A 20,581-nucleotide genomic window follows, 5' to 3' on the forward strand; every position below is an offset into this window, starting at 1 on the left:
ATCTACAAAAATTTTGCTATTTTAAGCACTTTTTCCTTTGGAGCTTTAGGGGGAAACGACTATTTCACCCTGAAAATCACGTTTGAAAATCGAGAAAAGCTTTAGAAATCGGCGATTATAAGCGCTCGAAAAATCTTTTTTCCTTTTAATGGTAGCCTATTTTTCTTATTATTCGAATCATTTCAAACTTCTTTTCCTTTTGCACTTTTTGCAGCAAACACATATTTCACCACGAAAAACACGTTTGAAAATCGTGAAAAGCGTTATAAATCATTAATATCGCCACATTTGACTGGTAAGTGTCAATAAAAGAGTGCAAAAGAGTCCTTGGAGCCTAGACGTTCTAACTCATAAAACAATGAAAGAACTACAAAGACACAATATACTTTTATAATCTCACAATAAACTAGATATTTAAATTACAATCACTCTGGTGTTTGAAGAAATATTTTTGGACTGTAAATAACTCTCCAGCTGCTGTTTGAAATTAACGTAATTAACACTGCTCTTATGGGGGACAAATCCAAGATGGCTGTTAGCTTTCATTGACTCCCTTGGAGAACAATAAAAAACTACAAAGAACATTTCTAATCTCACAGTATACTCGATGTTAAATTATTATCACTTTGGTGTTTGAAAAAAATATTTTTGGACGATAAATCTCTCTTCAGCAGCTGTTTGAAATTATCCAAGATGGCCACTAGCCTCCAAGGACTCCCTAATATAACCTTTAGCTGAGCTCCTCAGCTTAACCTAACCTAAGCTGCGTTTACCCAAAATCGGTAATTTTCGGCACTTTGCTGATCTAAGCATGGGTTAGGTTAGGTTAGGTTAGAGTAAGCTAGGTTGGATTACTTTGGTTTACCCACAAATTGGTAATTTTCGGCACTTTGCTATTTTTTACGAATTTTAAAACCTGGGTTTCTGGGTAAAAATGGCGTTTGCTGGAAAACTGTTAGCAGCAATTTTTTTTAGATGGGTTTAATAATAATAAAAACACATTAAAAGTAGGGTAAAAAATCAAGCTCCAAAAATCTTCGGTTTCCATCGCTTTTTGCTATGTTCAATCGAGATTTTCGAGCGTAGGAAAGATGCGGACAAGAAAAGAAAGTTAGGGACAAATAGGAGAGTTGTCCTTTTTGCGATTTATTACCACGTAAAACCTAAACAATATTTATAGGTTGGAAATTGGAGGTCAATCACACTCTCGCAATATCACAAAAGTGAACTGACCCGAGTGACCCGACACTCCAATAACTGGGATGACCTGTTGCAAAAGGAAAATCTAAGAAATTGCTTATGAAGTCCATTTGGAGTAACGTGTGAATAACGTGTTAACGGGACATTCCTGTATTCTGCTCACTCATATTTCCTTTACCTTTCCAAGTACTGAATGTTTATGAGTTTGCTTAGATTAAACAATATGTGGAACACTTTGTACCAGGTGCCTACGATTATATCTTACTAGAGGTAGCTAGTCGTGGTTTGTTCCCGAATTAAGAATAAAACATATTGTGTTATTGCGTTATAATACAAACGAGAGAAATTCGCCCATATTCAAGGTTGTATAAAATAAATCGGAGGCTATAAAGTCCACACGAAGTTGAAGCTATTGTTTTTAAAATAGTCAAGTATATTTTGATAAAATAAGGATTCGCTGCGTCGCGAGTGACGATGATGACACTTCCGTGATTGCGAGAGAATTTCACGATATGGTTCGGCGGACCTAGGAGACGATGATGTATCCGTAATCGCGGGAGATATTTATCCTGGCAAAGTAACCTCGAGCACAGAAAACGTTCTTAATATGTTTTCTGTGGCACGAGGTATGTTGAAGTTAGCACCGTGACCACGAGACATGTCAACGATGGCACCGTGAGTGCAAGATACGTTGACGGTTAACGCCATGACCGCAAAAACGTTGACGATAACACTGGAACCATGAGACATGTTGACGTTGGTACCATGACCTCAAAACATGTTGACGATAATGCCGTGACCGGAGACATAATCGAGACGTGTTGACAATGGCATCGTAACCGCAAAACATGTCAATGATTACGCCACGACCGTGAGAAATTTTTACGATGGTACCACAACCATGAGACATGTTGACGATCGCGCCATGAGCGTGGGCAGCGAGGGAAGTGTTTGCGATGGTGCCGTGAACGCGGGTAATGTTGATGATGGCACCGTGCTCACAAGCGATGGTGCTCTGACCGCGGGACATTCGGGGACACGTTGACGATCCGGCCGCGAGCGTGGGGCGTGTTGTGGACATATATATAATACAGATTTGTTGTATTATATAGAGATCTTTGGTTGTGGATCAGGCGCCGAGATTACGAGATGTGTTGACTGCTGAGACGCCTGGACAACTGAATATAGCGCCGCGAACATGGTCACGGTGGCTCCGTCATCACGGGAGATCTTCACAATGATGTCACAATTGAGGATTAAAGTCATGCAAAAATAATGACATTGTGATAGGCACATGTTAAAATATTTAGGATTGGGCCTGCCTGATTAAACTCTACTGCTGTTTTACAAGTAACCATATATCAGGCCTTAAGACTTTACTCAAGTTTTTTTATGTAGTTGTATTCGTGTCGTATTCACGTTAAATGTCTATATAAGGTTAGCATTTGGTGTTTTATAATTATATTTATGTTTCATAGTTAATTGAACCAAAAATTAAATTTGTTTAGTCAACAACAGATCTTGTTACTGTACTTGTTTAATTTTTATACAGAATTGTTTTTAGTACGATGCTTGTTTTCAATATTATTGCTATCTGCAATAATATTTAACCTAGTTGTTTTACCCCAAACAATCGGGAAGGAAATAAAAATCACGTCCCGAAATAAAAATAAAAAAAAAACTTAATACTGAAATGAAATGTAAACAGTTAGTTGTGGATACAATTAAGCATTTTAAAGAACATACGACGGAACAGCTGTTTCAAGATAGCTGACTATTGATTACTGATTTGGAGAATTGGTAGATCGACTTGAAAAAAATAAATAAGTACCAGGGTACTAAGCTTTGCTCGGGGAAATCATTACTATACCCTCAGAGAAGGCTTTGGTTTATGCAATTTATCCTTATCATAAATTAAAGAATATTTTATTTTCAGCGGTAAACACAGCTGGAGAACGCAACAGACTACAACAATGCTATGCTGACGGCGAAGCTACCTCCCCCCTCCTCAGTGCCTATAAACACGACATGGATATACAGTAGTCTGGATCGCGTTCTGGCACTAGAAATTCGAGAATAACGCGCTGAAAACAACTAAATGCGGAGCGGAAGTCAGAACAATAGCGGAACTCACATTGACTGTGTGGAACCATGTTGGTGTGCATCGAAGAGTGTAAACGCGATCGTAGCGCGACGTGGTGTCGATTTTATGAAGCTATACACTCGCACACTTTGGTAAAAAGCAGTAAAATGAGCTCCGACCTAGTTCGAGCTATTTCGGGTATTTCCGTGATGCCGAAGTCACTAGGACAACGAATCAGAGGCTTTCTCAATCCGAGCTCCGGGGGGTCGGAGCTCACATTGAAAACGGAGCTCACGTTGTTGGTGTGTAACCATACGTCGGATCTCACAATGTATCATTCCCCAACACACACACACACACACACACACACACACATATATAGATATATATATAGATATAGATATATATATAGATATAGATATATATATAGATATAGATATATATATATAGATATAGATATAGATATATATATATAGATATAGATATATATATAGATATAGATATATATATAGATATAGATATATATATATATATATTTTAACCAATAGTATTTTTGGCATCTGGGGACATCAAAATGAAAAAGAAAAAAGTAAATCGGTCCCGGGCCTAGGTCTTACCATGAGACCTACGGTAATAGCTACTTCCCTATATAGGGAAATTTGCTACAAATATTAAATAATAAAAATCATAATTACCAAAAAGACTATACAACAAGTGTTACAGGATCGCCACAAAATTTAATGTTTGAAGTTGAATTTTTGGTGATAAAGTTGGTTTTTACATGTACATTATTTATCATATTATTATTCCAGACATTTTCCATCACAACTAGTAAAAGAAAACAATGTTTTCATTATGTTTTGGGAGAAGTGAGAAATTAACACCTGAAAGCTTACTTTCTCACATGAAGATCAGATTCCAAATCCCAAATCCCCAAAACATTCTTGTGAAAACATTTTTTTTATAGGCCTAGTCATGATGGAAAATGTCTGCAATAAATTGTTGGATAATGAAAATTCAACTACGGCAATTTTTTTATCAAAAACCTCGGTCAAAAGGTTTATTTTTTGGAGCAATAACTTTGTAACATCAATCAAGTTATAAACCACACTGCTAGATAAACACAAAAAGACATTTAAACCAACTATAAGTACATTTTATAAAACCTGAGTAGGATTATAAGGCCTGATATGCTAACCCGTAGAAAAGCAGTACAGAGTTTAGGTTTAGTAGGCCTAACCATAAAATTTGTAATGTCTAACTATAACAATGTAATAATTTTTCATGACTTTAAACCGCAATTGTCACACTATTAAGTGAAGATCTCCCGCAATGACAAGGTCATTGAAAAATATCCACATTTGGGGTGCTATATTCAACGTGTCCTGAGGTCAAGGCGCTTAAGACAACACATCTCACAATCACGACGCTATCGTCAACATATCCCACATAGCAGTCATGGCGCCATCTTCAACATGGATTGTGGTCACAGTGCCATCGTCAACATGTCTCGCAGTCGCAGTGCCATCGTGAACATCTCCCGCCAAAACGGCACCATCTGACTAAATTCCCGCAGTTAAGGAATCATCATAAACATGTCCCACGCTTGAGATGTGATTTTCAACATGTCTCACGGTTACGACGGTATCTTCAACATGTTTTGGGCTCATGGTGCTGTATGGGTACTTGCATTGGAACTTGTCGTGGAATTATGAGAACTTGATTAGGTGCTTCTTTACATTCATGGAAACAAACCTTCTTTACTTCGGTTTTTCAGAGTTGGTCTAAATAACGTTTCAGTGTTCTCCCATAATCTAACCTTACAATATAGTGAAGAGTCCCTAGTTTCTGTATAATCTCACCAAAGGTCCATATATTATTTGGTGAATACTCACTAATGAGAACTCTATCCCCCACATTGAATGTTCAAACTCTTATGAACGAAGGTGGATTATTTGTTGGATGGTAAGGTCGAAGAGCATCCAGCTTGATGCGGATTCTACGATGAAGATGTCGTTCTGCAGGTGATTGTCCATTTGAGAGAGGAGTAGGACGATATTGTTGAAGAATCTCTTGAACCTTTGTATATTTTTGACAATGATCATCTTCTAGTGCTTTTAAACTTTGCTTCAAAGTCTGGATAATTCTTTCAGCAAGACCATTTGTGGCTGCATGTCCAGGTGCAATCAGTTCCTGGAAAATTCCATTGGATGAACAGTATGTCTTTAATTCTGCGCTTGTGAAAGTTGTGGCATTGTCTGATACCATCACTTGAGGATAGCCATTAGATGAGAAGATGTTGTCGAGAAGAATAATAGTATTAGAAGTTGTAGGAGCATTTCTCAATACTTTAACTTCTACCCACTTCGACTTAGCACACACACAAACAAGAAAGTATTGGTTTTGAAAAGGCTCCGCGTAATCTAAATGAATACGCTTCCAGTTTTCTTCTGGCTCTACCCATGGATGTAGGGGTGCTTTGGGAGGATTGAATTTTATGTGGGCGCAAATTCAACACAATTGGACTAATTTGTCTATGTCCTTGACAATTCCTTGCCAATTAACGTATCTTCGGGCCAATTGCTTCATCTTTGTAATACCAATATGAGTAGCATGAAGTTGCTGTAAGACTTGAGGTTGAAGGATGTTAGGAATGACAGCACGAGTTTCATTGAAAAGTACTCTGTTGTCTAATGTGTATGGTAGGTCAGTAGAAGAAGACAAAAGTTTTCTTTTAATTTCTCTAAGATTTTGGTCAGCTTTAGTTTCCCAGGCTAGAATAGTTGCATTTATAAGTTCAGAAGATATTTCAAAAATTGTTTCTGAATGTAGCAAGATAATAGTAACTTATTTGTTTAGGAAAATGTATAAGGTTTCAGAATGTTGAGTGACTGGAGCTCTTGATAAACAATCAACATTAGCATTTGCTTCCCCTTTCTTGAAATGTATTGAATAGTTAAACCCTGAGAGAAATTATGCTTAACGGAGAAGTCAGCTGGAAGTCATGGGTGGTAAGGATTTGCTTTCATGTAAAACTCTTGAAAGAGGGGGATTATCTGTAATTAAGGTCAAGTGAAGTCCATGCAGATAATAGTAAAAGCGACTGACTCCAAACACGATCGCAAGAGCTTCTCGATTGAGCTGACTGTAATTTCGCTCTGATGTACGAGAAGGATCTGGATGCGTAAGCGATTGGTTTCTCTTCATCATCAATTATGTAACTCATTACAGCTGCAATTCCAGTAGGATTGGCATCACATGTTAGAACGATTGGACAATGGGTTTATATGGTACTAGAACTCTTTTAATGGTAATTTCCTCCTTGAGACAACCAAATACAGTTTGACAATCTATTGACCAATGAAATCTTCTATTTTTCTGGAGAAGCTGTAGAAGATGTGTTGTTTTTGTAGATAGGTCTGGGATGAACAGAGTGTAAATGGTAAACAATTCCAAGAAATTTCCGGACCTCATCAATATTTCTTGGTTTGACGCATATTACAAACAGGTCTAATCTTTTCTGGACTTTTAGAAATTTGATTGTACTTAATCACATGACCAAGATAGTCAATTTGTTTGCAGAAGAATTTGCATTTGTCTTGGTTTAGATGCAAGTCGTTCTCATATAGACGGGATAGACACAACCGTAAATTATTGTAGCATTCATCTTTATTTGTACAGTGCACGATTATGTCGTCGAAATAAACTTCAGTCTTTGGTAACCCGTTTAGAATTTGTGATTGAATTCGGCAGGTGCGGTCTTGATTCCGAAACTGAGACTGTGCATCAAGTATGTTCCGCGGTGTGTAGTAAGCTTGCAAAAATATTTAGAGTCTCACAAACAGTGTAAAACATCTGGAATGTGTTTGATCGGGAAGTTAGATGAAACAAGACGATCATTTACGCCTGTTTTGTAATCCATGCATAACCTCACTGATCCATTTTCTTTAGGAATGACAGACAACCAAAGGTGAACCCCAATCGCTAGCATCGACTTTAGATATTATGCTGGATGATTCAAGACTGTTGAGTTCTTCCTCAACCTGAGATCTAAGGGCAAACGGAACATTACGTTCTTTGGTATACACAGGTTTAGCGTTTTCTTGTAATTGAAGTGTAACTTTGTGGTTGGGCAAGCATCCAATACTTTGGTCAAAAAGTGTGGAAAATTCAGAAAATATGTCATCAATTGAATGGAAGGTTTCGGAGACATTGAAAAGTTAGGTTGATTTGAACCACTATCATCTATTTCTTGTAGACTTATATGTAAGTGTTGAATCCACGCTCTTCCTAGGACTGCTGGACAATGATAAGGAACTATATACATATCTTCAATTGATTTATGGTTTTTGTAAGTAACCTCAACTCTAACTTTTCCCAAAGGTTTAAATACATTATTTGTATAAGCACGGAAATACACATTAGTTGGGTCAAGTTTGACATTGAGATTTAACTCATTGAAAGCCTTTTCTGGGATTAATGTAAATCCTGCTCTGGAATCTATCTCAAAACGCATTGGCTTGTTATTGATTGAAACTGTATGTGATTGTGAATATATGTGTAGACTAGAAGAAATAGGAGAAACTGCAAAACATGTTTCACTAAACCTGTTACCTTAAAAATCAAGAAAGAAGTATGAACAAGCATACAAACTGTTTTCCTTTTGGTGCGTAAGTAAGAAAGTTACAAAAAGTTACAATCTACTTGTTTATTCTGTTTATACTGATTATTACTGTTTATATGCGTACTCTTGAAAATAAGTAACACTTAAAGATACTACGACTACAATCAGCTGGTGCAGTATTTCCCATTCCGTTTAGCGCTTGGATTTAACCTAACCTAAAAACGTGTTGTATAGTGTTTGAAAGACTAATTATTTATATGCTTTATAGTGACTGTAGGAAAAATATAATGTGTAACATTAGCGCAAATGGCTTTTACTGTACTCGAGATACATTCCGCACAACATTTCTCTCGTTTGCAGCAAAGTACTCCTTTGCTCACTAGTTACACAAACATTTTCCAAATTAAACTTATCACACCCTTTAAAAAAAATTCTATATTTCGGCATTAGCCTTCTTCAGGAACAAACTAACAAATAGAAGTGTTTACCACTCTGAATCAGATAGTTTTAGCAAAAATCCAAAATACATATAATTTATAAAGTAAAAAATTAAATGTTGATAGAAAGAAAGAAAGAAAATATGTTTTATATACTATCTCAAATTTAGACCGGAAGGTGTTTTAGATTTAAGTATTAATTGATGAGCTTGCTCAAGCTGTCTTAACTTTAAGTCTGATGCGTCTTTTGCCAATTTTCTTATTCCTTTTAATGAATAACATTGTTGAAAATTTTAAGAATGCATGAATAGTCACAGGTTTTTATCTATCAGGATGGTTTACATCATATCTGTGGCCATTCATACGAACTCCAAGAGCATTTGTGGTTTTGCAAATGTAGTCTTTAGGACAATTTTTGAAGGAAATTTGGTAAATTACATTAGTAGAATCACAAGTGATGTTATACAATCTTTTAGTTTGGCTGCTAGTGAAAGTTTTTGATGGGATGATTAATTTGCAAGTGGCACATCGTGGTTTGTTGCATTGATTACAGCCCGAAGGTTTTTCTGATGGTTGGGAAGTGGGTAGTTTGGGTGTTGAAAGAATGTCTTTCAAGTTAGGAGCTTTTTTGTATATTAGTCTTGGGGGTTTGGAAAACAAATTATGGGTCAGAGGTGAATTTGAAAGAATATTATGTACCACTCTTAAAACATTATTAACTTTGTAAAGGCCAGGAAAGTATTGGGTGATGAATTTTGGATCTTTTTTGAAACTGTGTTAGGATTTTTTTAACTTTTTATTTGACTGTCTATTAAATTTTTAGGATAACCTCTTCTGTTAAGTGAATTGCTGAGTTTTTCAATATAATTTTGGTAATCACGATTTTCAGAACAAAGGGTTTTTGCTCTTATTGATAGGCTTTTTGGTATGGATTTTTTAATATGTGCAGGATGACAGCTTGAGTAAGCTAAGTAATCCATTGTATTCGTATCTTTTACATGGATTTTTGATTTTAACATACCATTTCTAACAAAAACGCCAACATCCAAAATAACTATTGTTGGATTGAACTTAGTCATTGGTAGAAGACTTATTTTTCATTTTGGGTTGAAATGCAAACTTTTGGCTCCATGGCCTTATTTCGAACAGGAAGTGCAATGAAGTGATGACTTGCTAGTGCGACACTCAGTTGCAGGGTGACTATTTCGACCGCATCAAAAGCAAAGATCGCCAAAACCTAGGCGATTGAAATCTACTTTTGACTTTTAACGATAAGTATGACCAGACTTTTGTTTGTTACGATAGATTGAATGACTTCTCTGATGTTTTGTGCCTACATTTGAAAGTTTATTGATATCTACATCAGTTGAAATTGAAGGCTGATGTTTGTTCAAAGCCTCGGTCTCTAATCGGGAAGCTTCCAAAGCAGTAGCTTTGGTAAGAATGTCTTGGAATGAAGTAGTGTCTGATTGTATAACTGTTCTCGAATCCAGTCATCTTTTAAGCTTCTTATGAATTGAGCTCTTACAAATATATCTGAGACTGAAACTTGTTTTGTACACTCACACTGAACTGTAAATTCACATTCAGACCGGTCTTTAAGTAGTGAAGCTATGTACTCAGGAATTGATTGATTTACTTTTTGATAAGTACATGTACTTAAAAAGTAATGCTGTGAAACTACAACGTTCCTGTGTGGTGAAAGCATGTCACTTAGTGATTTGACCAAAGTAGCAAAATCTAGGTCTTTAATAGGTTTTTCAGATCCAATTAATGCTGACAGATTATTGTAGTGATCAGAGCCAATTAGAGCCCAAAGAAGTTGTGCTTTATTCTTTTCATCTGAAATGTTTTTGGCAGCAAGATAGTTTTCAAAGCGTTCCAAATAGTTTAAAATTTTTCCTTTTTCTGATCAAAGTTTTCAAATGGTTGAATACTTACTAGAGTATTACTCTGTTGTACTGGAGATTGATGTTAAAGTTTGTCTGTAATCTTCGTTGCAAGTGTAGCTGCAAGTGTGATTTGGCTCTCAGTGAATGCTTTCAGTAGTGCTGTAAATTGTTCTGCATCCATAATGTACAAAATCAAAATTTAGAAAAGGTTCTGGATCCAAATGTTGAGTAGAATTTTTGAAAAACTTTTATTTGTTGCCAATTGTTGTGACTTTGAATTAGAGTTAATAATTGCACACGTTTGAACAAACTCTTTTATTGAATGGAATATTTACAAACTGTAAATTGAAAAGGTAAACATTGAACTACATTGTTTTAAAATTAATAACAACAGCTGATCATAGAAAGTATAAAGATACTACACACGCACACCTCTAGTGTTCAGTCTTGTCTTAATTTGTCCTTGTCATCGTTTTCTATTATAAGTTCAAATATATTTACATCCATACCGAGACTGCATAGAAAATAGTAAATCTATATAAAAATACAATAGGTGGTCAACAGTACAGTAATCAATTTAGACTGGACCCCAATCACCAGACCCATAAATAGGATGATACAACTGTACCGGCTCAGCTAATTCCGTATTCCTCTCCCTCACCTAAGTGTTTGTGTCTTTGTAGGACGTCCGAAACTGTAAGTAGTTAATGTTATTTATTGTTATATCTATAGTTTTCAGTGAGTCGCACATGTGTAGAATTTTCCTGTCATAGTTTGTTATATCCTGTTATATTAGCACATGTTTTCAGGTTCAAGTCCTCATTAGTATTTTTAATATCCATTTCTGGTAAATCAATCTGCATTGTTTAGTAAACTGTGATTTTCTCATTATATAGGACTAATTAAATTGTATAGGGTTTTGTATTTGTATTGAATGTAACTTGTAAATTATTCTACTGACACCAATTCACAACAGAGTAATTGTTTAATTTTTTTTAAATTTTTTTTCCATAGTTATCAGTATCCTGGGTATTTCTCTTAGCATTAACAGTCATTCAATAGAAATTTGGTAATATATAGTGAGTAAGAAGGGCCACTGCAAAAGATTCACATTTGAAGTGCAACACTAGGTTTAGTGTGGCAGTGTGCAGAGTAAATTCAGTGTATTTTAAGATTTATTTACCGTATTTCAGTCTGGAAGAACTTCAAACAGTGCCAGGGACGTCCCATAAGGACTTCTGGGGATTATTTTATTCTACAGGGCCCACTCAAATATTATTTTAACATCAAGCTTCCACTACCAACGCTCTGTTGTTTATATTATTCTCAGTTCTTCCAACCCAGGGGCAACCAAAATTTGTAAAGATTAAATTGTTAGAGAGTTATTGAGGTGATAACAAGGAGAGTGAAAAATATATTTAAGTTATACTTAAATATATATAAATAGAAGTCGAAGGTTTTTTTCTTTACAAATAAACATATTTAAATATTTATATTTGAATGTGTTTATTGTAGTTTTTTTATTTTTCTTTACAAATAAATGAAATCATTGCGTGATTTCCTGGTACTGTTTGTGTCTGTGCGATTCACTGAAATTGTTTAAATTATTAGAAATTATATTATTATTGTTATTGTTATCATCGTTATTGTTGTGCATTGTGTTGTGAATCATTGTTAATCGTTGTTTGTCGTCGTAAAGTATTCTTTCTTGTCAAACAGAGATATATTATCGTTAATTGATCTATTTTCCTAGCGAGAAAATGCAGCGACAATTTGGGCCAGGGTATAATACGACCGCGGATGAAAGACGTAACCGAATGCCGAGAAGAAATTTAGAACAATTAATCGACTTAAATGCGACGATCAACCAAAACCATGAATTAATTCCGCCAAACGATAATGTTGCTAGTTTATGTAGACAAAATCCCGATTGTCGTTTACCGATCGTAAACGATGACGAACCATCGCCAATTAGACAAAATTCCAATAGTTGTTTAATGGATCTAAACAACCACGAATTGACTGAAGTTTTATCAAGTACATCGAATACAAATCAAAACAGTCATGCCAATAGCTCATCGTACGTGGACATTCAACCTTCGAACGAGTGTGCCGAGAGAGGGAGATAGTAACTGCACAATACACGTCGTTTCCGGCAACGGCTGGTGCATTGTCTACTGCCCACCGTACACCATTGTGCTGTCACAGACCCCTCACATATACCACATACTCACACCATCACACAACCTGACACTTGGACATATACACAACATGCACATGACACCCACATACATGCTCATGCTCATTCATACAATGTTAATCACACACTCTCCAAAACAGATCAGATTGTAATAATTGAATTAATAAATAAATTGAACACAGTAGACGGCACAGATGAACTTGAATTAATTTCATTCCTCAAAAATATTAAACCAATATTTGACATTTTCTCCAAATTGTCACACAGAGATCATTAAACTCATCATCCCTAAGGTCAAAGGTCAGATGCTTCAACTATTTTTAGAAGCCGTATCGGGTAATGTACGCTGGAATGTCTTACATGATGAGATATTACACAGATTTATTCCGTCAATTAGGCGACGAGAGATTGCATCGTTCGAGTTGGATCGACCGATTAGAAATTTGGTAATATATAGTGAGTAAGAAGGGCCACTGCAAAAGATTCACATTTGAAGTGCAACACTAGGTTTAGTGTGGCAGTGGGCAGAGTAAATTCAGTGTACTTTAAGTTTGACTGTACACAAGAAACGTTTTCTCAATACAAAGAGATTTGAAAACTACTTAGAGGTGAAAAACGTTTTCTCAGACAAAGATCTCTGTTCCCAGATATTTATTAACAGTCTAGGCTCTTCTGGCTACGACTTGTTGTCTACCTTATCGTTGCCAAAGAAGGTAAATGAGCTGATGTACGAAGAGCTAACTGCCCTAATGACAAATCACTTTCCTGCTCAAAACAAAATTGTCGAACAACACAAATTCTTTTCTCAGGTACAAAAGTCTGAGGAGTCAATTTCCAGTTATGTCATGTCCCTCAAAAAGCAAATTTCGACTTGTAATGTGGCCTGTTCTACTTGTAACGCTTCTGTTTCTGACCTATTCCTCAGGGCACAATTCTTAAGAGGAATTAGGGATTCTTCCATAAGAGAGAACCTTATTCAACAGAATGAGCTAACTTTTGACTCTGCTGTAACACGAGCTTTAGCAATTGAAGCTTCAAAGCTGAATTCCAATGCCATAGACGAGTTTTCACAGCAGTCACAACCGTCTTACAGCAACGTAGGCGTCAACAAGGTGGCAGTACATTCGAAAAGGCATCGATCGTCAGCTAGATTCAGCCATCGTTTGTCAGGCGAGAGCAGCAGTCGTTCTTCCGACAGCAGTCGCAACAGCTCAATTTCTTCTGCTACACTAAAAGGACATTATTGGCGCAAAGAACAAGTTGATTTAATTGCTCTTGGCTTGAATGGCGTTTGTCTTCGGTGTGGCAAGAACAATCATACGTCACATCAATGCAGACTGCACAGATCTCGAGTCCGCTGTAATGCCTGTAACAAAAAGGGTCACATTTCGAAGGTATGTATCAAGTCCCTACTGTCTAAACAAAGTGGTTCAAAAAAAAAAAAACACTTAAATCAAGATAATGATAACCAGTCCGTGGAGTCAGACGTTGATGGTATTTATGGCATAGGTCAAATTGGAAACATTCATGACATACACCTTCCAGACACTGATAAGTTTATAACGACAGTTCTTATTAATGACCGGCCCCAAAAGTTCGAGGTTGATTCAGGTTGCGCCCACACTCTACTTCCTAGAGGAGACTTAAATCGTTTAAACATTTCAATGGACACTTTAACCCCAACATCTGTCAAATTTCGTTCTTACACAGGGAAGCTACTATCTCCGCTGGGCATTGCTTCAGTAAGAGTGAAAAGCAATGGGACATCAACCGTCGAACAGTTATTTGTTGTTCCTGACGGATACAGTCCTCTTTTGGGTCGAACATGGATACGACACTTGCAAATCAACCTAAGTAAGAAAAAATCAGAAAATGGTCTAAATCATCCACAGAAGATACATGTGTCAGAAAAACTAGCTGGAAAAAGTCTTCCACCAAAAAGAAGGAATTTAGTGAAAACATTGAAAATACAGACTTGACATTTTTTCCTCCGTTCAACACTAACAGTTATTCGTCTACCAGTCATTCATCCACCAGTCATGCATCAACCAGTCATCAACCAGACACAAGTACATCTGGATATTATGGACTAACACCTTCACGTCGACATTCATCAAGACAGATCAAACGACCGACACAATACACGCCTTGAACACTTACTCAGTGCGGAAGAATCTGTTATATATTTTTTATTTGCATTCCTCATCAATCATATGTTATTTTAAATATTTATTAATCCTGATGTTTTTACTATTGTGATTATCAAAACATTGTTCTGAAAATACAAGACTCATTACAACACCATCTTGAAACAATTTATTCTATACTAATTATCAAATATTACTTCAAGTATTTTAAAGACACCTACTTGTAGTAATCCTGATCTGACTGTCCCTCAGTTTGTGGTAGGAAGGCTGGTATGAGGTAGGGACATTCTCGATGGAAGTGAGCCAACAACAGTCGCCCCAGCTCAGGGAACTGCGCCCACAGTGACACAATGACGGCTGCTATAGCAAACGCTGCCTCTGGCTTGCTAGACACTGTGTGCTCTCCTTGTTTCTGTAACATTTATCATATGAAAAAAAAATTAAATATAAATTTTTGGGGTAAAACGTTTTTGAATAAAATGGGATTGTTACATGTACAGGGTCGAACAGGCCAAAATGTTTTTTTTTAAAATTATTCTTTAATACTTTCATTTGAAAAAGCGACTATACAAATGTAGATATTTTTAAGCCATGTATAAATGGAGATGAGTGTAGGTGGGGGAAAAAACCTACACAGCTATCTGTGGGTGTACAGGGTGTCTGCCAGATTTCTCAAATGGAATTCCCGACTTTTCATTACAATTTTTATATACATCCCGACCAAAAACTCTGCCCATTCTCCATGTTACTACACCTTTTTCCGTCTCACGGTCACGGTACCTTCGTCAACATATGTTGTCACTCGCGACGCAGCGAAATCACTGACGATCGAAACGAATCACATGCCGAGAAAATCCCGTATTAAATGTAGGGGTGTGTGAAGCAGCAAAACATTTCAATTCAAAGCAACGATTCGATTAAAAAAAAGGTTGATGTAACTCGATTCGAAGCAACATGGAATTTTTCTATTCAACTTGTCAGTGGAGTGAAATATCTGTTTTCAATCATACATTAGAAGAACCAGTATTTCTGGAAATATCAGTAAGCTTCTTGCCTAATTCATAGTTTTTACTTGCAGCATCATGTTGTTAAGCATTTTATTTTATTGATTTTATAAATAAATATATGTTTGTGTGTAAACAAATAAAAACCTTTGTAAGATTTAAATACTGAATCTTTCAATTGGTTTACATTGACAAAATAAGAGGATAGAATCAGAACTACAAGGTATAAATAACTTCTTGTATGGCGAAGCAATGTCTCAGTGTATGCCATGTACTTGGATGGCAATAACATGTATGGCAAAGCAATGTCTCAATGTATACCATGTACTTGGATGGCAATAACCTGTATGGCGAAGCAATGTCTCAGTGTATGCCATGTACTTGGATGGCAATAACCTGTATGGCGAAGCAATGTCTCAGTGTATGCCATGTACTTGGATGGCAATAACCTGTATGGCGAAGCAATGTCTCAGTGTATGCCATGTACTTGGATGGCAATAACCTGTATGGCGAAGCAATGTCTCAGTGTATGCCATGTACTTGGATGGCAATAACCTGTATGGGTAAGCAATGTCTCTGTGTATGCCATGTACTTGGATGGCAATAACCTGTATGGCTAAGCAATGTCTCAGTGTATGCCATGTACTTGGATGGCAATAGCCTGTATGGCGAAGCAATGTCTCAGTGTATGCCATGTACTTGGATGGTAATAACTTGTATGGCAAAGCAATGTCTGAGTGAATAACTTATATAATTAATGTCAATCATTTGAATAATGTCAATAAGTTATATGGATACTGATAGTCAAAGTAACAGTATCATTGTAACAGTCAACTACGTATATGGATACTGATTCAATAACGTATGGATGGATACTGATTCAAAAACGTATTTGGATACTGATTCAATAGCGTATATAGATACTGACTCAAAAATGTATGGATACTGATTTAATACCGTATATAGATACTGATTCAATAATGTATAGATACTGATTCAAAAACGTATTGGGATACTGATTCAATAACGTATATAGATACTGATTCAATAAGGTATGGATACTAATTCTAAAACGTATTTGGATACTGATTCAATAACGTGTGGATACTGATTGAAATAAGTATTTGGATACTGATTCAATAACCTATGAATACTGATTAAAAAACGTATTTGGATACTGATTCAATAACGTATATAGATACTGACTAAAAAATGTATGGATACTGATTCAATACCGTATATAGATACTGATTCAATAATGTATAGATACTGATTCAAAAACGTATTTGGATACTGATTCAATAACGTATATAGATACTGATTCAATAAGGTATGGATACTAATTCTAAATCGTATATGAATACTGATTCAATACCGCATATAGATATCCAATAACGTATGGATACTGATTCAAAACGTAAGGATACTGCTTCAATAACGTATATAGATACTGATTCAATGTGGTATGGATACGGATTCAATAACATATGGATACTGATTCAAAAACATATATAAATACTGATTCAATAACGTATATGGATACTGAATGCCCATGATTCATATCGTTAGGAAATTTTGATCATCACTGAATCAAATTGGAATTCTGATGCATTTTCGATTCATCCCACACCCCTCAAATGTAATCCCGTCCCAATGATCAGGAATATAAGATCCAAAACATTTTTTTTAAAGTTTTGGGACCCGTTCATCCCTCATTTTGAAAGGTTAGATTATTCCCGACTTTTGGCCGAAATTCATGACTTTTTCACGACTTTTCCAGAACTTTCAAAATCCCCTACCTACTTTTTCCCAGATTTCCCGACTGGTAGACACCCTGGTGTAGATGAGGGTGGGGGAAGCCCCTTGTGCTACAAGAACTATTTCACTTGTGCTCCTCAGTTTTCTCAAAGTTTTGCCAGTTTATTATATTTTTATACAAAGTATTTAGTACCAAATTCATCAGTTTGAAATTTTGTGCAAAAGTATGCAGCCAGTTTTTCTTTAAAGTAACCGGTTTTTATAAAATCAAGGTTTTTCCAAAATATTACAGAATTATTTTAGTTATCAGTGAATAGATGGGACCAGAGACAAGACCTCAGAAGTGGCAGTGAGTGTGGTGAGTGTTTGACCTTTGTACCTGCAACTGATATCCAGCCCACTTGCAAACTTGCCTTGGATACTTCAGCTTCAGTCTCATAATCAGCAGATTTGTTTACATTGAGAACTGACCCTTCACCTGAACTTCCACTGAACAGGACTATTATAAACTTTCAGCACCATATACTTCCCTGTATTATTTTAAGAAAAGCAGTTTATTTTTATTTATTTACCGTACTGATTTATTTTTATAATTTTAATTACTAATTGAGATTTTGTCCTTGGGCTTAAACAGCTTAGCAATTTTATATTATTGAAGACTAAGCATAGATATTTAAGTAAATAAAAATGCCTTCACCTTCTAATGCAAATGAATATAAAATAGGCAACTTAGTTTTTGCTAAGATTAAAGGATATCCTTATTGGCCAGCCAGAATACAAAATATTGATAAGACTACTTATAAAACTATTGTTAAATATGAAGTTTTATTTTTTGCGATAAATGAAACAAGCTTTGTAGACAGGACTGATCTGATGCACTACCACAAAAATAAGCTAAAAATGCCCACTGGAATCGATATCCCAGAAACACAAAGACCAATATAAGACTGCATTGATAGAGATTCGAAAGGCATGGGAGATTTGAAAAAACTTTTAGCTCCCCATCTGTTAAACCAATACCTACACCAAGCAAAAAGCTTTAACTTGATCTAAGTAGACGTAGTACGAACCAAAGGCGACAAAAACTAATGAAACGCAACTTTGTTCTCTTGATGACTTAAGCTGCATCAGAAAATACTCTAAAACGTTCAGATGATAATTGCCAGCGAAGTGTCCCTACAGAAACATGTAGCTTCCAGCTTCCAGAAAATCCTCTGATTAATGAAAACATTAGCAAAACTAATGACTTCCACACCCAAATACTCAAACAAGAATTAAATAAATACAAAGAAGAAAATAAAAACCTTCAAGGTATAATTGAAGTTTTGTCTAGAGACAAAAATGAACTGCAGATCCAGATTGAAAATCTGAGGTCCAACATCCAGAATTGTAATAGTTGCCACCCAACTGTTAACCCAAATAATAGGAATGAAACTCTGTGGCAGACTAACATTAAATCTAAAACAAAGACTAAACAACCAATTGATGATAACATAATCTGTACGAACCCATATAGCTTACTTTCAACAGATGACAATTCACTTCCGGAGCCTCTACCTTCACTTGAAAAAAATACCAACATTACATTACCACCACATCAAGAGAAGCAGCAAAAATTCAACGTAACTAATCACTCACCTAAAGCCAGAAAACACAGCGAAAAACTAGTAGAAAATAGCAAAAATCTACTAATTATTCTTGCTGATAGTCACAGAAAGAGAATAAGTGAACTAATAGAAAAAAGACTGGTCTAAATGTGTGTGCATTTATCAGACCTAGAGCACAGTTTGACAAAATGATAGAAGAACAACATCAACTTACCAAAGACCTGAATATAAAAGATTACCTATTGGTTATGGGTGGTGCCAATAATATTGAGAATACTGGAATCAAGAAACTAATGGATGGAATACAAAAACCAATCAGGGACTCAAAACACACAAACCTCATACTATCAACTAACCCAATGAGGCATGACAATCCTAAATTTGATCTAAAAATCTCCAAAATTAATGCTGAAATTGAGAAAATGTCAAAAAAGCATTCTAACTTGAAACTTCTGCCGGTTCACTTATTCCCACGACACTGCTTTACAAGTCATGGGCTTCACATGAACAGACATGGTAAACTGAAAATTGCCAATCTAATAGAAGAAATTACATTGCAGGCAACCTAGCCAGTTTTATCTCCACAACAAACACTCAACAGTAAAATCAAAATTTGCAATACTGGTATGAATAAGGTTATAGATCAGTTCAGAACTGACCAAACAGTTGGTTTCGCTCACTCCATATCAGAAGACAGACATATGTCGGCGGGAGTGGCAGTTGTTTTCCGTATAAAGTTTGGACGACCCCTACTTGCCGATCGCATTTCAAAACATCTAGCTTGTCAGAGTATTACAGGTGGATCAAAAATTTATAGTTTAATAACAAAAGCAGCATATTTTGACAAGCCGACTCCAGAGGACTATAGCATAGCTTTCAAGAAACTCCAGGATCACTTCAAAGCCCAGGGATTAAAGCCTTATTCTGTTCAGCAATTGGATGTGTAATAGATCTTGTTCACCCACACACGTTTGCAAGACACATAGTGAAATTCCAGAAATCCACAGGAGCTGATGTGCACATTGTTTCCTATGAACAGAAAACAGCTAAAAGACCCCTATAGAGAGGATTAACACATCAAGATTTCCTTTTACGTTTAAAAGCTGAAATTGAAGCAGAGTATGATGCAGAGTGTCCCATCATAACTAACTTGGTATCCACCTCATCTTCACAAACGACCGTCAATATGCAGCTTGACCTTGACTCAACCTCAACACCGTCTCCACTTTGGACGGATGAGAATCTACAGATGTCGAGAACACACAACCTTTCAGCTACACCTACCAGCCCACCAGTAGCACCGGGGCATCTGAGTTACAGTGAAGTGACAAAAAGTGTAACCAAAAAGCAGAGCAATAGTGTGTGTGATATCGATGATGGTGTCGTTTCAGTGGAAAAATTATCCCACATAGCCTTCCTAGACATCCCTTAATCTCACACAGCCCATAAACACCAGGCTACCTTTAAACTCCGACACTCCGAAAAATATACCAATAAAGTAAAAAATTGTAAACCAGCAGCACACGATAAAATATCACAAAAATCACACATCTTAAAAATTTTTCACCTTAATATTCAACATCTACCAAGCAGAATAGAGCCATTAGAAATTACTATTCAAGAAATTGA

At 36.1% G+C, this 20,581-nt stretch overlaps 1 protein-coding gene across 2 annotated transcripts in view; it reads right to left on the reverse strand.

Annotated features, from left to right (window-relative positions):
* Positions 1 to 20,581, reverse strand: part of LOC129004750 (mRNA export factor Gle1) — a 99,931-nt gene that overhangs the window by 22,843 nt on the left and 56,507 nt on the right. For both annotated transcript variants that reach the window (XM_054433365.1, XM_054433374.1), the window contains exon 11: positions 14,805 to 14,995. In XM_054433365.1, coding sequence (XP_054289340.1) covers positions 14,805 to 14,995 — 191 coding nt within the window. The remainder of the gene's footprint in view (positions 1 to 14,804; positions 14,996 to 20,581) is intronic.

Source organism: Macrosteles quadrilineatus, unplaced genomic scaffold (assembly GCF_028750875.1).
Source record: "Macrosteles quadrilineatus isolate MER2022 unplaced genomic scaffold, UCM_ALF_1.0 Scaffold_1__1_contigs__length_201487025, whole genome shotgun sequence".
Classification (NCBI taxonomy): Eukaryota; Metazoa; Arthropoda; class Insecta; order Hemiptera; family Cicadellidae; genus Macrosteles; species Macrosteles quadrilineatus.